This window comes from Phodopus roborovskii, unplaced genomic scaffold (assembly GCF_943737965.1).
Source record: "Phodopus roborovskii unplaced genomic scaffold, PHOROB, whole genome shotgun sequence".
Lineage (NCBI taxonomy): Eukaryota > Metazoa > Chordata > Mammalia > Rodentia > Cricetidae > Phodopus > Phodopus roborovskii.
The window spans coordinates 11,569,317-11,591,810 of NW_026126578.1; the positions used below are offsets into that span (position 1 = coordinate 11,569,317).

General features: G+C 47.6%; 2 protein-coding genes across 3 annotated transcripts in view; one reads left to right on the forward strand and one right to left on the reverse strand.

The window, feature by feature from the left end:
• The window catches only part of Wnt5b (Wnt family member 5B), a 103,812-nt gene that overhangs the window by 36,252 nt on the left and 45,066 nt on the right, over positions 1-22,494 (reverse strand). The gene's annotated exons all lie outside the window — the stretch shown is intronic.
• On the forward strand, positions 4,434-7,358 carry Fbxl14 (F-box and leucine rich repeat protein 14). Its single transcript, XM_051203813.1, has one exon. It carries the CDS (start codon positions 4,696-4,698, stop codon positions 5,896-5,898), a length of 1,203 nt encoding a protein of 400 aa, XP_051059770.1. The 5' UTR covers positions 4,434-4,695; the 3' UTR covers positions 5,899-7,358.

Below are 22,494 nucleotides of genomic sequence, written 5' to 3' on the forward strand. Positions count from 1 at the left end.
TAAATGTCTGACATGCAGAATATCTGATACTCAACCCCCAAAGAGGTCAGGACCCACAGGTCGAGAACCATTGCTTTAGCACATCTCCTGGTGTTACCATGCCCTATGATAAATGGGAAACTACAACAATTCAATCCGGCAGGATGCTAAAACGATCTAGACCCATCAGAAATGCATATATGGGGGTGTTTGCTATGGGGAGAAAATACAGAATGGGGAGTAAAGGAAGGTAGTTAGAAATACCAGCCAAGGCCACGTGCAGTTACAGAAATGAGGATTATAATTTAGGCTGTCCTGGAGGGAAGTCAAGGCAGGAACCTGCAGTCAGGAACTAAAGCAGAGGAGTAATGTTGCTTTCAGGATGCAGACTACTGTTCAATTTACCTTTCTTATACCTCCCAGGGTCACCTGCCCAGGCGCAGTACTGACTGCCAGCGGATGGCACTGACTGCTGAGTGTTGCACTGACCATAGTGCTGGGCCCTTCCACATTGATCACTAATCAAGAAAGTGGCCCACATACTTGCCTGCAGGCCAGTCTGATGGAGGCATTCTCTCAGTTGAGGGTTCCTCCTCCCAGATGACCCTAGCATGTGTTAAGCTGACAGAAAAACATGCACAGACAAATTTGTGTTTAATGTTAAGCAGATATTTGTGTTTTCTTGCCATATGGTGGTTCACAACTCCACTTCCAAGGGATCCGACACCCTTTCTGGCCTCCATGGGCACCAGGCACACATACAATGCACAAACATATATATATATGTATGTGCATATATATGTAAAATAAAAACCTTTTTAAAATTTTAAAAATAAATATTTAGGGGTAGGCTTGGGATGTAGCTCGGATCAGAGTGTTTGCCTAGCAAGCTTGAAGGGCTAGGTTTGATCCCCACACAGTAGAGTCTGGCTTGGTGTAAGCTTGAAGCAAGATCAGGAGTTCAAGGTCATCTTCTGATACACAGTTACAGTTTGAGAGCCTGCATCTTGAAAAAACAAAGGTGTCTTGGAATGGAGACCATTCATTCTCAGGAGACCATGGCCTTGTTGGCATGATGGCTCTGCCAGAAAACGTAATTGTGTAAAGCCTGGAGATTGGAGTCCAACCTCTAGACCCATGTGGAGAAAAAGAACTACTTCCGAAAAGCTGACTCCTTGCGGCTTTAAAAACAGCATCTTGCTATGTAGCCCAGCTGGCCTCAAATTTGCTTCAATCCTCCTGCTCAGCCTCCCTGAGTAGCTGAGAGTATAGTGGTGTACCATCAGGTCTGCTTCCGAAAATATTCATTTGAAGCCTGAACTGGAAACAGTGCACATTCCAGAAGTAAGCGGATATCCAGACTTGATCTGGGCTCTGCTGGGAGTTACCATTGGGAGGCGCCTGAAGACTTCCGGGCCAGACACTATCTAGTGTTAGATACAAAAACTGAGGCTCTGAAAGGGAAGTCATTTTCACAGTGCCAAAATTGCCACCAGTGACTCAGCACAGACTCATTGTGCCGAACTTTTTCTCTATTGGTGTTTATTCCCTGAAATGTTTCTTGCTGCTAATGAATGTGAAACTTCTTGCCTTTTATAATTGAATACCTTAAATAAAAAGCTGTGTATTAGTAAAAAAAAAAAAAAAAAAAAAAAAAAAAAAACAACTAATTTCTTTCTTTCTTTTTTCTTTTCTTTTCTTTTTTTTTAGAGATGGGGGTTTGTTTCTCTGTGTAATTCTGGCTGTCCTGGAACTTGTTCTGTAGACTAGGCTGGCCCAGAACTCACAGAGATCTGCCTGCCTCTGCCTCCCAAAGTACTGGGATTAAAGGTGAGCACCACTCAGAATGGTCTTTCTAGGTAAGGAAAAAACTCAAAGTTCATACTGTATAGGTTAGGCCTGGCACTTTGCTTTGTGTGAAGTGGGCTGAGGCACACTAAGGTAGATAGATATGGCAGCTCACACCTATAATCTCAGGATTTAGAAAGCTGAGGTATGGGGATTGCCACTATTTCCAGGCCAACTCTGGTTACATAGTGAGTTTCAGGGCAGCCAGGAAGAAGCAGATAGGTCACTGTGAGTTCCATGCCAGCCTGGTCTATATAGCAAATTCCAGGCCAGTCAGGACTTGTCTCAAAAAAAAAAAAAAAAAAGAATGACTTTCCACTGGCAATTTGTCCATGTTCCTGTGAACAGCACATCACAAAATAACAAAGAGGGCATGAACGCAGAAAGGGAATGTGTTGGGAAGTAGGGGTTGAGAGGAGTGGGGGAGTGGGAACAGGATGCTATAGGGTAATAAGGGGCAAAATGACCAAAAGCATATATGAGACTGCAAGGAGTAATTTTTGAAAAAAAAAATTTTTTTTTGACTTTCAGGGTGGGCAAGATGGCCCTGTGGGTAAAGACACTTGATTTCAAGTCTGAGGACCTGAGTTCGATTCCTGGGACTCACATGGTAGCAAATTGTTCTCTGACCTCCATATGGTGTCATGGGACTCACCTGTGTATACAAATACATGCATGTGAGTGCATGCACACACACACACACACACACACACACACACACACACTGAATAAAAAGTAATAAAAATCTGCTTGGGCTGGGGAGACATTTCAGCAGGTGCTCAGTGCTAAGCCTAACCTCCTAGGATCCATCCCCAGGACTCATACAGTAGATGGGAGTGCAGACTGTCTAGACCCATCCCATCTATTTGTCCCTCCTTCCCTCTGTCTCCCACTCACCCCCATTTAAGCAGAAGGTAACCCAGATGACCCCAGGAGACAAGTACAAACTAAGGTATAGCCAGAAATGTTATACTGTACAACAGGAATTATTTGATGACAAACAATGTAGTCTATTATTCAGGAAGGTCTTAAAAGTCAGTGGCCTCACAGTATTTGAAATGTGAGATAACAAGGTTGCAAGAATTTTAGACTCTGCATTTGCTGACTTAAGAAGGACTCCATAGGATTTACTGTTTATTATGCTTGCCAGCACTTCTGGGTGTACTTGGGTTTAACAAGTATCTGTTACTTAGGAAAAAGAGGAGTGCCTAAAGGGTTGAAAATCTTGTTCAGAGAGAGATGTCAGCAAGTAAGGTGACTACCACCAAGCCTCATGACCTGAGTTTGATCCCGGAATTCACATGGTAGAGGGAGAGAATTTACTACTTCAAGTTGTCCTCTGACCTCTATGAACTGTAGAACTATCCACCCCCCCCCGCCCCCATAAATACAATGTAATTTTAAAAAATGTCTTGTTCAGGCTCACAAAGAGTCAAGGAAACAGATAAGTCCAGATTGTTTTGTTTCTAGATGTGTGAATTTGTAATTAGCAACTTACAGGATCCTTTTCCAGGAACTAAAAACTCTTGACTTAGGCAGTAAAATTAAAATTCTGAAATTTATCCTTCACGAGGACATTTAAGACCAGAGGCTACAATGTAGAATTGAGATCTGCCCTAGTTTCATAAAACACACATAAAGCATAAGGCTGGTGCGTCTTCAATCAAGCCAAACAGCATATGTGTGTCAGACCATAGAATGTATTAAGTATTCTTAGCGTTAGGCCATACGATCTACAGTCTAATAGACTGATGAGAAAGACAAAACCAGATGTAGCTTAGACAGGAAGACAGAGGGCAGAAGGGGTGGGAAGTTTTGACACATAAAGTTGAAAGGGAAAGGAACTCACATGGGTGTGTGGAAACAACTAGATTGGAGGAGGAAGTCACACTGGACAACTCCAGAAATTTCTACAATGAGGACTGTCAAACTACACAGATTAAAACCCAGTTTCTCCTCCAACTTAAGACTCAATACCGGAGAGAAAGGAATGGTGGGATGGCCGCCCGATGGGGGCAGTGGGTGTGGTGAGATGGTTAAAGGCGCTGAGGGAAGTAAAGCAGGCAAAAGTGGCCATGAAGTGTGCGGACGGGAGAGGGCGTGGAATGAGTGTGGATACCGAGGGGGGCGGCCGTGGGTTCCCCGGATCTCACGGGGTTGCGCGGTGCGGCGGGGCTGCCGGCCATCCCGGCGCGGATGGGGTTAAGCGTCTGCGGCCGAGGGCAGAGCCCGGTTGCCAGGGAAACGGCTCCGCCAGTTCCGGCGGCGCGGGCGCGTACCACTGCGCGGGGGAGCCGGCGCGGAGGACGCGGAGGGCGCAGCGCGGCCGCCGACGCCTGGGGTTCGGACTCGCTTATCCCGGTGACTTCGGCGCGTCCCGCTGCCCGCGGCCGTGAGCAGGACCCTCCCGGTCTAGGCGGGGCAAGGGCAGCGCACGGCAGCCTCGCAGTACCCCCCGCGCGGCGGCCGAGTGCGGGCAGCCCGGGGCTGGGCGGTTTGAACCGCGGACGGCAGACAAAGGCAGCAGGAAGCCGTCCGTAGCCCGAGCGCCCGGCCCGGGCCTCGCCGGCGCGCGCAGCAGCGACGCGGCCGGGCGCGGGATGCCGCAGGGCGCGGGGCGGCGGCGGCGCGCGGGCGCGGACGCGGCGCCCGCCCCGGCCGGGATGTGAGGCCCGAGCGGCCGCGCGGGGGCGGGAAGGGAGGCAGGAAGGAAGCGCCGCTCGGACGCGCCGGGAGGAGGAGCGGCGGCCCGGCCGGAAGGCGGGGAGGGGCGGCCGTTGGCCCGCGGCGGCCCGCTCTCGGCGCCTCCCGGGGCGGCGGCGGCGCCCGCGCCTCCTGTACCCGGCGCGGCGTAGCGGCGGGAGGAAGATGGAGACCCACATCTCGTGCCTGTTCCCGGAGCTGCTAGCCATGATCTTCGGCTACCTGGACGTCCGAGACAAGGGTCGCGCGGCGCAGGTGTGCACGGCCTGGCGGGACGCCGCCTACCACAAGTCGGTGTGGCGGGGCGTGGAGGCCAAGCTGCACCTGCGCCGGGCGAACCCGTCGCTGTTCCCCAGCCTGCAGGCCCGGGGCATCCGCCGCGTGCAGATCCTCAGCCTCCGCCGCAGCCTCAGCTACGTGATCCAGGGCATGGCGAACATCGAGAGCCTCAACCTCAGCGGCTGCTACAACCTCACCGACAACGGCCTGGGCCACGCGTTCGTGCAGGAGATCGGCTCGCTGCGCGCTCTCAACTTGAGCCTCTGCAAGCAGATCACCGACAGCAGCCTGGGCCGCATAGCCCAGTACCTCAAGGGCCTGGAGGTGCTGGAGCTGGGGGGCTGCAGCAACATCACCAACACCGGCCTTCTGCTCATCGCCTGGGGGCTGCAGCGCCTCAAGAGCCTTAACCTCCGCAGCTGCCGCCACCTCTCGGACGTGGGCATCGGGCACCTGGCCGGCATGACGCGGAGTGCTGCCGAGGGCTGCCTGGGCCTGGAGCAGCTCACGCTGCAGGACTGCCAGAAACTCACGGATCTTTCTCTGAAGCACATCTCGCGAGGGCTGACGGGCCTCAGGCTCCTCAACCTCAGCTTCTGTGGCGGCATCTCGGACGCGGGCCTTCTGCACCTGTCGCACATGGGCAGTCTGCGCAGCCTTAACCTGCGCTCCTGCGACAACATCAGCGACACTGGCATCATGCATCTGGCCATGGGCAGCCTGCGCCTCTCCGGTCTGGATGTGTCTTTTTGTGACAAGGTGGGAGACCAGAGTCTGGCTTACATAGCCCAGGGACTGGACGGCCTCAAGTCCCTCTCCCTTTGCTCTTGCCATATCAGTGACGATGGCATCAACCGCATGGTGCGGCAGATGCACGGGCTGCGCACGCTCAACATTGGACAGTGTGTGCGCATCACGGACAAGGGACTGGAGTTGATCGCTGAGCACCTGAGCCAGCTCACGGGCATAGACCTGTACGGCTGCACCAGGATCACCAAGCGCGGCCTGGAGCGCATCACTCAGCTGCCCTGCCTCAAGGTACTTAACCTGGGACTCTGGCAGATGACGGACAGTGAGAAGGTCAGGTGAGGGCGGCAGTTCCAGTTCCCCTGCCCCGCCCTGTTCATCCCAGGACCACCACTGTTCCCGAACACTCACGCGCGCACTTACTCGTTCATGGCAGTGGCCGCGGTGGGGCCATGACGCGAAGCCTGGGCTCTTTTCTCCTAGTCCGGCGCCCCTCCCCACTGCGTCTGGGGTTCTTCGGCTCCCTCTACTCACTCTCCTCTCCTTTCCCAGTGGGTGGAGAGATGGACGCTGCTGTTTCTCTACTCACTCTTCTGCAGGGTATGGAGACTGATTCAACCACCGCCAACTGTATCCCAGGGCACTGCATTTGGAAATGGGGTGGGGGCGGGGAGGGACTAGGCGTTTCAACCCCCCAGGAGTTGAGGAAAGATGTCTGCCTTCACTTACACTTTATTTGGATACTGTGATTTGGTTTTTATTTCGAAATGTGTAGAAAGCAAGCCCGACTCCAAGCCTTTTCATCCACTTTGTAAACCAGTCTCTGCTCATCACTGTCCCTTCGGTACTCTGCGACTCACTTTGGTTTTGTCTGCTTTCCTTTTAGTTTTCAAAGAAATCTGAAATTGTATTCCCCCCCCTTTTTTTTTCTGCTGAGTATATTCTATATATATTCTATATATATATATATGTTATATATATATATATATATGTGTCTGGCTACCTCGTTTTAGTTTACTTTTTTCTTTTGAAACCTGGAATTCTACAAGAGAGATATTTTGAGACTGAAACATTTTTGTGCCTAGACTGGAAAGATGCCCACTGGGTTTGTATGTCTTTTGTTTTGGCTTCTTCCCAACCTCCATCCATCCATCCACCCAGTGTGCCCCGCTTCCGAATCTTGGCCATGACTTCTTTTTCCCTTGTCTATTGAGCTTCAAAGACCCAGCAATGTTTCTAAATCTTGGTTTAATTTATAGCACAAATGTGTGGGAGAAATGAGAGCAGAGCCTGCCTTTTTGTTCGCTTGAGCTGCAGTTGAGTCTAGAAGAGGAGTATTATATATGCAAATTACGCCCCGCCCCAACCCTCTTGCAAGTTTTCCCACAAAAAGGTTACATAGTGAGGCTTCCTGTCTGGAGTAGAGCTCAGCCTTGGCCTGCAGAGAACCTGGGGCTGCAGTGTGAAATGGGGGGAGACCGAACTTCATGTCTCATCTATGTTATGTTCATAAAAGGGGAGCCTGTGGGTCTGAAAAGCTTTTGTTCTAAATGGAGGAATAGATGGCTTTATTTTGGTGGGGGGTTGGGGCTGTGGCTTAAAAAAACGCTTTTGAGTAGGATGTATATTTTTGTTGGATATTTTGTTTGTTTATTTTTTTAGAGTCCTCCACAGCAACATGAGAGACCATGGAGAAACCCAGAGACCTTTATCAATTAATTGTACTGTTTGTGAATTTGTATAAATGATAACAAAGATCCTCTTTAAAACGTTTATATTCTTACAGTAAAAGGTTAAACTGATATTTATATAATAAAAGAGGAAATATGAAGTATGTTTTTGAAAAAAAAGCACAAAATTTTCCCTTGTATCTGTGAATTATTTTTAAGGTATTGTGTGTTGGGTATATGCTAAAGTGGGAGATGTTATGTGCACACCCTAAACGAAGTAAGGTACAGAGTTCAGTTTGTTCATGTGGTTGAGAATTTCTTCTGTGTAAGATTTACCACTGACATCCAGATGTTCTGTTTCTAGAAATGTGACTAGACTGGAGATTTCTATAATTTTTGGTTTTAAATTGTCAACATGGAAACTGAAAGAAAATGAACAAAATGAAACTTTTTTTTTTTTTTTTAAAGAAACCAGTCTTGGAAGAAGAGTCAGTTTCCTAGAGTGGCCAGTTTCTTTTTATGGGGGAGGTGATGGTGGAAGTGAGATCCAGGGGTAACCCTGAAGAAATGGGTCATGAGCTCTGGAAGTGGGCATGTAGGATGGTTGTCTTATCCTGAGAGCACAGGGTAAGGGATGGAGGGAGCCCAGCCATTGTTCAGAGTAAGTTGAAAGTGCTCAGAGCCGGCTGGGCTGGCCCAGTCATGCGTGCTGATGTGTGTGTGTGTGTGTGTGTGTGTGTGTGTGTGTGTGCAGGTCCAGCTGAAAGGGGGAAAGGGGGCAGCATCGTTCCTCTTTAACATTCCCCTCCAGGCCTGGCTGCATGCAGGCATTTTCCTGGAGGGTAGGGAACTGGGCCAGAAGTTCTGGCACATTTGCATTTGAAGCCATTCTGGTGCCCAGGCTGGCCACTCAGCCTTCGGTGAGGGTCTAGGCTGAATTCAGGGTGGATACCAACAATTTTAGCACGGTTTCTTTCGTAGACAGCAGTATGGCATTGGTTGGCTGGGGACAGAGACTTGTGAGTGCTCAAACAGTAGACTGGGTCATATCCCTGGTTTTACATAGGTGGACTTTGCTTCTGAGGTCACTTTCTCAACTTTCCTATCTTTCCAGACAGAAGCCTAGAACCCAGGTTGCTGTGGCCTATGATGCTCTTATAAAATTCCCAAGCACTAACTAAGCTTGGACATAGCACAAAAGCTTCCTTATCCCCTTTCTGGCATCACCAAAATGGGCTCTAAGTGAGTGTCACTAGAGCTGTCTTCCCTTTCTTTAGGGAGAGTGAAGGTTTCTATTAATGCTCTTGCCTAGAGGCAAAACAACAACAAAAAGTATGAGCCCCAGTGAGAAGTATTCTGACTTAGACCTGCTTCCTACAGTAGACCCAGCTCCCAGGGTTCCACAGCCATAGCCTCCTGGCCTGTTTTTCAGTCAGCAGGAACTGGAACACTCCTATCGCACTGTGCTAGCATTTTCTGTTTCCTTTTTAATGTAAGTTTGAGGGGCTGGAGAGATAGTAGTTAAGAGCACTTAATACTGCTCTTGCAGAGGACCCAAGTTCAAGTCCCGCATCCACATCCCAGCTCACAACCTCCTGTAACTCCATCTCCAGGGAAATCTAATATAATACCTCTGGCCTCTGGGCACCAGTACTCATGTGCACAGACACACATATGTAAGCTTAGAATAATAATAAATATTTAAAGGTTAGTAAACTAGCATTTGACAGTTAAGATCATGTATCTGGTGTCCATGGCCTGAACTAGGCAAACATACAGAGCTTCTCTGGAAAGAAGGGACCAAATGCTAAATTTTAATCCTTCAAGCAACCTACTGGTGGGGGGGGGGGTGTGCATAAGCTGCTTTGCATTTCCTACCCAGTGGAGGAGTCAGGATTTGAACTAGCTCCTATCTAAGGAAGATCTAGTGTCTGATTCAACCTTGGTTTCCTGTGAGATGACCCTCAAGAGAGTGGGAGCTGGCTGTACTCCCTCAGTGTGGATAAGCCCAGGCCATAGGAACTGCTTCAAAGAGGAAGGGTACAGGAAGGGTTGATCCTCTCCTACATGGGAGAAGAGGGTGGTTAAGGCTGGAGAGGCAGTAAGTGGCTCAGTGGTAAAACACCTGTCTACATGCACCAGGCCTTGGGTTGGGCCCCAGCACTGGAAAAAAACACAAACAGGAACAGCAGAGTGAGTGAGTTCCTGTACATTTTGTGCGTGGCACAAAAGCTAAAGGGTATTTTGGGTCAGCTTTTAGAAAACAAAAGCCATGGCTTGAGGATTCGTTAACTCAAGAACTGAAAAGGCTGGACACGGAAGTTCATGCCTGTAACCCCAACAGAGGCTGAGGCAGAAGGATTACTTTAAGTTCAAGGCCGGTAGTGAGTTCCAGATTAATCAGAGCAAGACCCTGGCTCACAGGACAGAGAAGAAAGCCCCTGGGGTAGGTCTTATCAACAGTAGCCTTCTCCATTAGTGTTTGTAATTGCAACTTCAAATGGAGTTCAGACAGCTTCTACAGTGCTGTAGGGCCACAGTGGGCCTCTGGCTATGTGCTAGGTGGCAATGTAAATTCTCCCTGTTGCTGAGTCCTTCAGGCATTGCTGGCAGGAGGAGGGCAAGTCCACTTGACTTAACCGCCTGTGGCATTGCTAGGACACTGCCCACCTCACACTTAATACAACTCAAAGCTGGTGCCAGGGCCTGCTGGGAGAAGTCATTCTGTAAATATGTTTCTCATACTGGCTAATGAATAAAGCACTGTTGGCCAATAGGAAAGCAAGAGAGGAGGGACTAGGAGACAAGGAGGAAATAGGAAGAAGTAAGGAGGAGTCAAGATGGAGAGGCTGGAGGAAGCAGGACACCAGCCGGCTCCAAAACAGATTTAAAAAAAAAAAATTTTGAATCTATAGTAAACATCTAAAAAAAAAAAAAAAAAAAATACATGTTCCTTTTATTGTAGTTTCTTCTTAAAGTTAAGGCTGTGGGAGCTCTGGATGCCTCTTAATTGGTAAAGTACTTGCTTAGCACACATGAAGCCCTCCATTCCTCAATACCACATAAACCAGATGTGGTAGTGTACTCTACTAATCCCAGTACTCCAAAGAACAGAAGTTCAAGGTCATTCTTGGCTACTTACTGAGTTGGAAGCCAGCCTGAGCTACAAAAGAACCTATCCTACCGCATGTGGTCTGTTTTCCAAACTCTGGGAAACATTTGAACATGGAGTTTCTCTCTGTCTCTCTCTGTCTCTGTCTCTCTCTCTCTCCCTTCCTTTCTTCTCTCCCTCCCTTCCTCCCTCCCTCCCTCCTTCCTTCCTTTTTTTTTTTTTTTTTTTTAAAGATTTAGTTTTCTGTGAGGGTGTCAGATACCCTGGAACTGGAGTTATACAAACAGTTGCTAGCTGCCATGTGGGTGCTGGGAACTGAACCCTGGTCCTCTGGAAGAGTAGCCGATGATGAGTGTTCTTAATTGCTGAGCCATCTCTCCAAACCCTCTTTTTTTGTGTGTTTTAAGGCAAGTTCTCCCAATGTAACCCTGACTAGCCTGAAACTCAAAATATCCAGGCTAGCATTGAACCTGAACAGCTACCTTCCTGCCTCAGCCTCCCTAGTGTTGAGATTACAGACAGAAACCACCAAGCCTAGCTTTGAACTGAGGTTTTCAAAAGCAAAGGAGAAAGCTGTAGCCCCTAGGGGCCACGGAGTTCTCAGGGGACCAGAGCCTTTTCATTAAGAGAGAAGATCTGTGGAACAAAACCAAGACCTCACGCAGCTGGCAACAGCCTTCCCAGCTCTGCAAGGAAAAGCTCTAGCTGCTGGTCCTGGCTCAGCTCTGCCAGAGATGGAGGAGCTAGAGAAGTCACACTGGGGCCCTCCTTCCCCACTTCAAGCATCACCCTTTAAAAAGGCTAATCCTATTCCTTTAGCTGAAGGAAAGACCTGCATTTTATGCATGACCAACCCCAGAGGAAGGTATGAGGTTTTTGATAAACTTTCAGGGAAAATAAAAGGTCAGGGTTAGAAACCCTGTTCAAACCTGAGTTCAGGGCCACCAGTGCATTGTCAATATACTTGTTCCAAAACTAAGTGTATTTCTTTGCTTTCTTTCCTTTTCTTTCTTTCTTTCTTTCGTTTGTTTTTTTGTTTTTCAAGATAGGATTTCTCTGTATTGCTTTGGAAGCTGTCCTGAAACTAGCTCTGTAGACCAGGCTGGCCTTGAACTCAAAGAGTTCTGGCCTCCTGAGTGCTGGGATTTAAGGTGTGTGCCACCAACGTCCTGCTTCTAAGTATATTTTTTAAAAAAGCAAATGTCACAAAGTTGGTAAGAACTCTGGATTTAAGTCGGCATTGACTGTTCATAATTTATAGCTGGTAGAAGGTAAACACTCAGCAGGCTAGGGATGGTCTCAGGCTCCTGGATACAGACAAGTTTCTGTCCACTGAGATGTGCTGGGAAAGTTCACAAATGACCAGTTTCAGCCTCTTCCTCTTTCCCAGGGATTGCTTGGATCTTGCCTGGTGGGGCTGCCCTTAGCAAAGGTGGACAGGGAAATGACCTGCCATGGTGATTCTACACCTGAGGGGGCCACTCAACCCTAGTGCCATGGAAACCATGTGATTTCCAGTATCTGGCTGCTGTAAATTAGCCCCAGAGTGTACTCACTTTCTCCAAACAGGGAAAGAACGTTTTCCTTTTTTGTCTTGTTTTTCCCTCCGAGACAGGGTTTACTCTGTAGCTCATACTGACCTGGAATTCACTATGTGGCCCAGGCCTTCCTGGGAGTATAACATGCTCTGCATGGGCATAAGTTCTTATTATCTCATTACTCTTCTACTTTTGTTTAAAGAACATGTTTTTCTTAACACACACACACACACACACACACACACACACACACACACTGAAGGGGGCTGAGGGCACACTTCAGTGATAGCACACACGCCTAACATGGTTATGGTCCTGGGTTCCATTTCCAGCATTGAATGAGAAAACAACTTACTAAGATTCTTGTATCTGTGACACTGGGAAATAAAGAAGGGATCTGGTCTGTGGTGTCAGAAGAGGCACAGCAGCTCAACGAGACAATATCAGAAGGACTGGGGTGGCATGCTGGAGAGCTTGGCCATCATCAGGCAAATGGGACACACTGGATTTTATATGAGCAGGAATTCTGATAGTCAATACAATGTTGTGTAGATGATGAGAGAGCTCTGCCTCAGAGTGGAACCTGGCACAGACTGTGTGTAATAAGCACACAGGTGGCCGATGTGTGGATACTTCTGAAACTGCAGGGCATCACCCTGACCCCCTAGGAAAGGTCCTGTGCTGAAGCATCCTGGGAGTAGAAACACTGAAAACCTCAGAGTGCCCAAGGCTGTCACTGTTTGATATGAATCCCGGGGTGCGAGCTTAGGTATGTTTTATGAACTCTGTGTTCAGGGCTCCTCCTGAAGCTGAGAAGTGTTCAGGTTACTAAACAGCCTATGAGGTGCTGAAGTGGGTTTGCTGCCCATTGTCCCCAGGGACCTGAGCCAGGTCCCACAGACTCCAAGTCATGGGGAGTGCAAATGCCAGAAGCCTGCATTTTGACAGCCTCAGAGCTGAGAATGGTGATGCTTTTGACTGGCTATGCACACCTGCTCGCAGCTGTCACAGCTCAGGGTCCAGCTGTGGAACTCTGGCTATTCTTGTTTGAGGGTGAAAAGGCTCAACTCCACAGATGTTTTCCTTACACCTCCCTATGGTCCACAAAGAGTAAAGGACTCTCATTTGTTACTGTCTATCACCAGCTGGGCAGTGGGCAGTGGTGGTGCACACCTGTAATCCCAGCACTCAGGAGCCAGAGGCAAGAGGATCTCTGTGAGTTCAAGGCCAGCCCGATCTACAGGGGAAGTTCCAGGACAGCAAGGGCAGTTACACAGAGAAACCCCATCTTGAGACAATCAAACAAAAACAGGGTCTCAGACAGTCCAGACTGTCCTCAAACCCATTTTATAGCCACAGCTGATTTTGAATTGCAAGCAGTGGAGTTCCCAGTGTGCACACCTCATCTAGCTAACACGAGATTTCTGAAAGGACCAGCCATGCCATACATACTACCTATCTGTGATGGCCACTCATGTCATGGACCCAGAATGCTGCAACTGGACGGTAGGGAAATAGTTCTCCAAGACCTAGTTACTATTCCTTAAGTGGAATGGGGTTATTCAGCATTGGCCTGGGAAACTGATTTCCTCATTTGAAAGTGGCACAAAATATATACTACAAAGGTCGTCAATAATGTGTTTCCTAAGGAAATCTCTTCCCAAAACTACCACTACTAACATATACAACTGCTTCCATTTTCCCGTCCAGGACAAGACTTTCTGAGAAGTGGTCTCTAAATAGAGAGGAAGAAACTCCCCCCCAAAACCCAGAAAACAACAACAACAAAAAAAAAACCAACCAAACAACACCCCATCTTAGCCCTGATATTTCTTAGACTCTGGCAGAAAGTTATAGAGGCTAGAACTGAGCAGACAGATAAAGGGAGAAACTGCAATAGTTAAACCATTGGGCAGGCATGTTGTCGCACACCTTTAATCCCAGCACCTGCAGAGGCAGGTGGATCTCTGTGAGTTCAAGGCCAGCCTGTTCTGCATACTGAGTACCAGGCCAGCTAAGGCTACATAGTGGGACCCTGTCTTCAAACAAAGAAATGAGATACATAATTCTTGCATTCTTAGATGAAAGACAACTAGCCAGGGCCTCCCATTTGACCTTGAGGATTTTAAACTCATTGCTTAGAACTGCCTGGCCTCAAACAAGGCTGGTAGCAGTATGGCTTAGGCAGGAATGAAAACGACAAGTGTAACTTTCCTACTTTATCTCAAGTGCACAGTTCAGCCAGCCTCAAGAATCTGTCAAAGCTCGGCTGTCTCACCTCTGTACTCCATCAGGTTCACGGCTGGCCACTGCAGGGACAGAGAGGGCTGGCGATCAAGTTTCCAGAGCCTGGACTAGAAAGGTGAGTGGCTCTCCCAGTATACTGAGGTCTGCACTTGACACACATACCCTGTCACTGTGTGTCAAATAGCAATAGCCAGAACCAGGCTGCCCCCAAGGGAGTGCAGCTAGCCCATCTTTTCCCTACACAGTTTGTCCAGAGAATCAAAAGGAATTACAGAAATGCATTACCACTAAGATGAGAACTGTGTTGCCAATGATACCATGCACCGATCAGCAACAAATAGCTTCATTGTTGCTTGCTCTATAAATAAAGGCATGGTTTATTAGAAGAAGGATAAACAAGCACATTACTCCTCAGCAGAGTGCTTGCTTAGTATTCATAAAGCCTGTGGTGTGCGTGTGTATAAGCCCAGCATTCAGGAGGTGGAGGAGCTGGTTCAAGGTCATCCTCAGCTACATATGAAATTCAAGGTCAGCTTGGCTAAATAAGACCCTATCGGTACAAAGAAAAAAAGGGAGGCATAGAAAACATCCTGTGTTTGTGTCCTGTTCTATGTGACACTCTTCATTTTCCTAAAAAACAAACAAACAAACAAAAAAACAGGGACATGTACACAGGATTCACCTTTTCTACTGTTATAAGTCATGAATTGTGTACAAACAGTTTCAGAGGCAGCAGATAGGGAAATGTGTTTTCCCCTGTTCTTACTTTATTAAAATGGTTTTGGACTCATTATAAAGTAGTAAAATAAAGTTTAGTTGACAGCATGTTCTCTGGTGAATTTAGGAAGTAGAGGAATTCATCTACCCAGTTTGCAATTTCTGCCTCTTGTCAGCAGGTGGCAGCATTGACTATGAGTTGGTGGCTGCTTTACAAGAAAAACAGCCCTCCTGCCTAACAAATCCTTTCTCTTGCTATGTCTGCATTCCTAAGAATTTTCCCAGGAGCTGAAAGAGTTGACTACTGGAACATCATTTCTTCCAGAAACTGGGTCTACCTTCTTAAAAAATTTACACAGAAGACAACTGGAGGTAGTCCTGGTGCTGAACTCAGATTGTTAGGCCTGGCGGCAGCGCCTTTCCCCACTGAGCTGTCTCACCAGCCCAAGCCTGGATTTTGAAGTACCAGTGAGGTGACGCCCAGGAGCGGTTGCTTAGCACTTTGTCTTTGGAGCGTGACTGTTTCATGCAGGCTCCTCAGTTCTAACAGCTCTGCTTTTGGTGGCCCTGGGGTGGGGTGGGGGTGGGGGGATATCAACTTCTGATTCCTCAAGACTGTGTCAGCCTCAATGTTTGTGAAGTCTGGAGAATGGGGGCCGATTTTACAATCATACACGAGTATTCTGAGTTTAAATTTTAGTTTCAATTCTTTTCAGTTCTCAAAAGGAATGAAGTACCATCACTACCCAAGTGAAGACATCGTTGTAAAAATCTAATGGGGTCTGTGTAACAAGACCCCCATTAGTCCTAACAGAGAAGAAAGGTTTCTTGCACGAGGTCCATCCACAATGTAGAGGAAGGAAAGCAAGGCAGCTGAAGCTGCCAGATCCCACAGCATGCAGTGAAGGTCAGACTGAGGGCGGAGAGGGTGGTCCTGTCCTCAGTGCCTCTTTGAGGTCAGGGAACTGAGCGTGGGGCTGGGGCTGCTGCTGCGGGTTAGAGGAGTCGAGGCTTCTACCTGGCTGTGAGCCACGAAAGCCCCGATTACTAGGTCACTAATACAGAGCTCGTTTTTTGCTAGAGAGTGAACAAGACAGAGCTGTAGCACCCAGGGCTTGAGCATGAAACACAATTACTATTCCCAGAACCATAAGAAACTTCTTAGAAAATCGGAAGATCTCCCTGGGGCCCTTCATGGAAGCCGTTGCTGCAATATGCCTGAGTGACTGAAAACAGCAACAGATTCAGAAAGAACCATTCCAGTAAAGGAGGAGTCTGCAGAAGAGAAAGAGTTGTCCCCACACAACTCGGAGGACAGGCAAGCAGGCGGAGGAGCTGGTGACAGAATCATTGCGGGTCCTGGGCACACAGAGGGAAGGTGGCCCTGATATGCAACCTCTGACAACTGCACTCATGGCCTAGTGTAGGGTTTACTTTTATTTATCTACACCCTCCTCCGTGTGTGTGTGTGTGTGTGTGTGTGTGTGTGTGTGTGTGTGTGTGTTCTCAAGAGAAGGTTTTAAAGAACAAAGTTTTTCTGTGAATTTCACTTGAGGCAGAAATACTCATTAATATGGATTGAGCCTTGATGTGATAGTATTTCAGGCCTGAAATGTCCTGTCCAGAGCCACAGCTGGTACTCCAAGGGCCTGCAGGCCTGCATTGGGCAGCAATGTCAACACTGCTTTAATGCAGACAGGGAGAAGCCAGGGGCTTCCAGGGAGGGTTAGCAGCCACGGTCTCCTCATGGGCCCTCCAGGAGGCAGTTGGCTCCCACAGCCAGAAATTTCCCTCCTACCCTTCCCTGGGGCTTCTTGAGCCACTTCTTCAACAAAGGTGCAGTACAGAGGGCTCTGGTGAGCCCCACAGGACAGAAAGCTTCCCCAGACACTCACCCAGAGGGCCCCCATGTTTCCTACCCTTCCTCTGCTCTCTAATCCCCCAGCACCTCCCTCAAACTGTGTCCATAGCCCTAAAAAGGGACCTGGCGTGGGCCTTTCTTGATTTCTCCTTGTGTTCTGTGCACTGTCGTGGTGGAGAGCTCCAGGTGAGGAGGACATAACAGTAAGCCACGCACATCCTTGACACCACCTCCCCGCCCCAGCGGCTACCCTCATCTCCCTCCCTCCCTGCCAGGGAGGGGCCAGCAGAGAACTCCAGGCGCTTGCACACAGGTCACTGCAAGCTCCTTCCCACCCTTCCACAGGCCAGAAGCAGGCTGCTCCCGCTAATCTGCCCCTCGTTTGCGCTCAGCAGCTTTTGTCCTCTAAGCCCCTGATAATGGTTTTACTAAAATCCCCTTTTGATGGAAAAGGTCCCAGCTGGACATTGCAGGACCCAGCATAATGTCCAAGTCTGCAGGGCCCTCTGCCCACCCCACAAAGGCCTCTAATCAAGTGGAAAATGTGCTGGAGGCCAGAGGTTTGGGGCTGCAATTATTTTTTAAGGGATTACTAGAGAAGAATAGAGGCGGCCGGGACCTCCCCCACCTGCTTTCCACTCGGTCCTGCTTCAGACACACTGAGTCCTGGCGTGGCCTTGCACTCAGAGGCCAAAACCTCACTTCCCCCTTATCCTATGGAGGAGCAGCCAGCACTGAACACCACTGTTGCACAAAGAGAGAGTTTGGGACAACCTGCAAGTCCTATTTTGACCTTGTTTAAAAATCTCATGTATAAAGCCACCGTCAAACAGGATCCTGAGTGCGGGGCGTGAACCCATTCATTAACCTCTAACCCCAGCTCTGTATGCACAGGGAAGAGTTTGCCCAGTGCCCATGCACTGCCAGTCTGGGGCACTTACTAGGGCTTCCCAAGCTTTGGAGGGCAAAAGGTCATGTTCCCACCTTGCCTGTTACCCTCCTTCACCCCCACACACTGACCCTCCCTCAAGGCCAAGCACATAAATATTCATGACACTCCAGTGCTTGATGTCAGGGTAATTCATGAGTAAGACCTGAAATGTCAGTCACTGAATGCTACAGTCTTTGAGAATGCACACTCCCAAGGGAGTTTATATCCTACAGGACCTTCCCCGGTGTCATTTCTGCACAAGAAATCATTGAGCATACATTAATGGCAAAGGGTGACAAGTCACAGCCTGCCCTTAATTAAGTCCCTGTCTTTCCCACCATCCTAGACAGGTCTTGTCCTTCTAATCCTAGCTGTTGGTGACAAATGCAAAACCGAGGACAGACTTCTAACTCCATTCTGGAAGGATCAAAGATTAGACTGCTCATCTCTGAAATTTAAAGGTTTGCATGTGTTGAATGTCGAGCTGTGTGGAAACACCCAGGTCCTTTCTCCAAACCTTTGCTCAGAAACAAAATAATTATTGACTTAAAACCAAACAAACAAATTTCATTTGTTTTCGTCAGTATGAATGCCTCCTTGGCCAGCTGCGGGTGGTGGCACTTTCCTGTAATTCTAGCAGTTCGGTAGAGGTAGACATACTGACCTGAGTTTGAGGATGGAGTATTTTATAAAGTGAGTTCCAGGACAGCCAGGGCAATGTAGAGTAACCCTGTTTCAACAGCAACAACAAGAAGACTGTCATTAGTTTTTGGTTTGGGTGCTGCATGTGGGATACAGGGCTTTGTGCATATGAAACACATGCTCTCCCTTTGAACTAAGTATACCCCTTGTCTTGTCTAGTTTTATGTCAATTTGAAATAGGCTGTAGTCCTCTGAGAAGAGGGAACCTCAATAGAGAAAAAGCCTCCATAAGCCTGTAGGGCATTTTCTTAACTAGCAATTGATGGGGGTGAGGCCAGCCCAGGGGTTGTTGCCATCCCTGGGCTGCTGGTCCTGGGTTCTATAAGAAAGCAGGCTGAGCAAGACACAAAGAGCAAGCCAGTAAGCAGTACTCTCCATGGCCCTGCATCAGCTCCAGCCTCCAGATTTCTGCCCTGTCTTGACTTCCTTTGATGATGAAGAATGATGTAGAAGTGTAACTGAATAAACCTTTTCCTCCCCAAGTTGCTTTGGTCATGGTGTTTTGTCATAGCAACAGTAATGGGAACTAAGACATTCTAGGCTGAGAGCAGACTCCAAAAGGCCCCCTCCTTAAATAAGGACAGTGTCGTGGAATCGCCTCTGTCTTCTGCAGAGGTGGATCATCTCAACATGTCTTTGGATGAAGACGAGTAGCCTCAAAAAGGAGACATGAAATGTTCATGGGTGTAATGTGTAGTTTTAACTACTAACCTGACACAATCTGGAACTACCTGGAAGAGTCTCAGTGAAAGATGGTCTATATCAGATTGTCTCGATTACATTAATTGATATAGGAAGGACGGCCCACTGAAGGCAGCACCATTCCCTATGTTTAGGTCCTAGACTGTAATGAGAGTAAAGAAAATGAGCTGCACAGTAAGCACATACTTCTCTGTGCTTTTGACTGATTCAATGTGACTAGTTGTTTTAAGTCCCCATTGCCTTGACTTCCCTGCTATGACAGACTGAGCTAAAAATCAACCCTTTCTCCCTGAAGTTATTTTTGTTTGTTTGTTTGTTTTGTTTTCACAGGATTTCTATGTGTAGCTTTGTAATTTAGGCTGGCCTCGAACTTACAGAGATCTGCCTGCCTCTGTCTCCCAAGTGCTGGGACTAAAGGCATATGACACCATTGCTCAGCCTCCAAAGTTACTTTTGCTCATGGTATTTTATCACAGCAACAGAAAATGAAACTAGGACAAGAGGCTTAGAGGGGGGCTGGAATTATCTAAAGTAAGGTCTGTTGTCCCGACATGCTAAGGGAAACATGTGGGTATTAGTTTGTGTCACAAGAGAGCTGCCCCAAAGCTTTACATTCCAGTTCTTATCACCATTTACCATTTGTCCTTCCTTTCCAAGTTCCACATCCTTTTTAGAGCACAATGAATAAAATACTACTTTATATTTTTTTTACTTATTTGTTTTTGCTAATGTGCATGTGTGTGTTTGTGTGAATGTATGCCACATATGTTCTCAGAGGATTCTCTGCTACCCCACATGGATGTTGGGAACTGAACTTGGGTACTCTGGAAGAGCAGGCAGTGCTCTTAATTACTAAGCCATCTCTCCAACCCCAAATACTAATTTTTCAAAATTACACTTCAAGGGTTTGGGGAGCTGGTTCCATGGTTAGGAGCACTTCCTGTTCTTCCAGAGGACCCAAGTCAGATTCCCAGCACCCACATGGCAGCCTGACCACCTGTGATTCCAATACTAATGGGTCAGATACTAATGGGTTTGGCACCAAGCATATACATGGTACACAGACATATATGCAGACAAAAAAACAAAGAATGTTACTTTTGGCAAGATGGTTGAGCAGGTAAAGGCACTTGTTACTAGGCATGGTGACTTGAGTCACCTGGGACCCACATGGTAGAAGGAGAGAGACCCAACTCCTGCAGACTGTCCTCAGACCTTCCATGCATACCATGGTACACTCATGATTAAACCAATCAATGTAGTAATTTTAAAAAAGACATAACTTTTTCTACCAACACCAGTTTGGGAAAAAGGAAAATAGTATTTGGAAACACTGATTTTTTTTTTCCTCAGTTCTGCATATCAAATCGAGGTCTTGTGCATTGGAGGTCACACTGCTACATCTGACTGCACCCTCAACCCAGCAAACACTAACTTGATACAATAGTGGCAACAATGTATCTAGGATTCACCCACAAACACTTACTTGGTATAATAGTGGCAACAATGTATCTAGGGTTTGTCCCACAAATGCTAACTTGATACAATAGTGGCAACAATGTATCTAGGAGATAGGGGTTTTGACTATGGGTTACAAATGAACTGTATCAGCTCATGAAAATCAGGAAAGGGCCCCAGGGCTGAAAAGATGGCTCAGAGGTCAAGAGCACTGGCTGCTCTTCCAGAGGTCCTGAGTTCAATTCCCAGAAACCAATGATGGCTCACAACCATCCATGAGATCTAGTGCATCTTCTGGCCTGTGAGGATACATGCAGACAATACACTGTATACATAATTAATAAATAAATCTTTAAAAACAAAAACAAAAACAAAAAAAAAAAAAAAAGAGCACTGCCTGATCTTCCAGAGGACTCTGGTTCAATTTCCAGTACCCACTTGGTGGCTCAGTAAGTGGATCTCAGTAAGTTTGAAGCTAGCCTGGTCTACAAAGTGAATTCCAGAACATCCAATGACAACTCTCACTATTCAGAGAATAGCACAGATGGAGCCTGAGGGATTGTGGGTACACGGTGCTGTTGGGGGTGCATAAGATGGGATGGGGCAGAGCAGGTTCCGCTCCAAAGCCAGGAGATCAGAGGTGCCCCCCAGGGTCTGCAGATGCTGAACTGGGGGTGTCAGGTCTAGAGGTGATCACTGAGAGGTGAGGCTGCGGACAGGTAAACCCAGAAATGATGGCAAAGAGCAATGTGACATGGGGGCAGATGGGCAGGAGTCGTGTCCTGTTTGGGGCAGAGGAAGGTTGGCTGGAAGAGTTCTGGGGAGGCTGAAGCTCTGACTGTGGAGCACGCTGCCTGTGCTGGCTGGAGAAGCCATTTCCTAGCTTTGTGGATTCAAGGATGTCTCGGACATTTGAGGTATACCAGGGACCTGGTGAATACATTTGACATCAAAATAGAATTTCCTTCTTAATTTCACCTTATCAAGGCTTTCCATACTTTTTGAAGTCCTTGACTCAATTTCTCCTGTTTTTTGCAGTACATGGGGTGGAATCCAAGGCCTTGGCGATGCTAAGTGCTCTCTGCCACTGGGCTGTATCAGCCTGTCAATCTTGTATTTTTTCATTTTGATTATGTTCATTAAGGGTTCTGAATTGTGAGGTCTCCTTTACGTCAAGAGAGTCTCAAATACATATATGTCCTGAAGTTTTCAATTGCCCTGAAAAATCATAGATGTATTGTTGCCACTGTTGTATCAAGTTAGTATTTGTGGGGCAAATCCTAGATACATGGTTGCCACTATTGTATCTCTTCAGATAGACAGTGGAAGTCTGCTGATGCTGAGGCTGGCTTCCTCAGATACAGAGCCAAGGCTGCTCTGCAACCTGCAGAGATGCAGGTGACTATTCCTCTGACACACCCAACGGGGCTGTCCCTTCATTACTAAACATGCTGGTGTTCTTTACCAGCTCGTTTGTCAAAATGCTGAAGTTTATGACTAGCTTTTAAAAATTACAGTGTATATCTTGTTAGGGTTTCTGTTGCTGTGAAGAGACACCATGACCGAGGCAGCACTTACAAAGGAAAACATTTAATTGGGGTGGCTTACAGTTTCAGAGGTTCCGTTCATTATCATGGCGGGACATGGTACCATGCAGGCAGACATGGTGCTGAGAGGTAGCTGAATCGTGATCCATTGGCAGCAGAAGTGAACTGTCCCATAGTGGCCGTAGCTTGAACATATATGAGACCTCAAAGCCAGCTGCAACAGTGACACACTTCCTCCAACAAGGCCACACCTCCCAATAGTGCCACTCCCTATGAGCCAAGCATTCAAACATATGAGTCTAGGGGGTCATAGCTGTTAAAACCACCACAGTGTAGAGTCAAGGCTATCTTTCCCTTAGTATTTGTTTGGCTGCAATTACAGGTGAGTGCACTCCCAAGAACTTCAGAACAGTGCCTCCTGCTCTCTGCTACCAGCCAAGTCTGTCTTCTGCT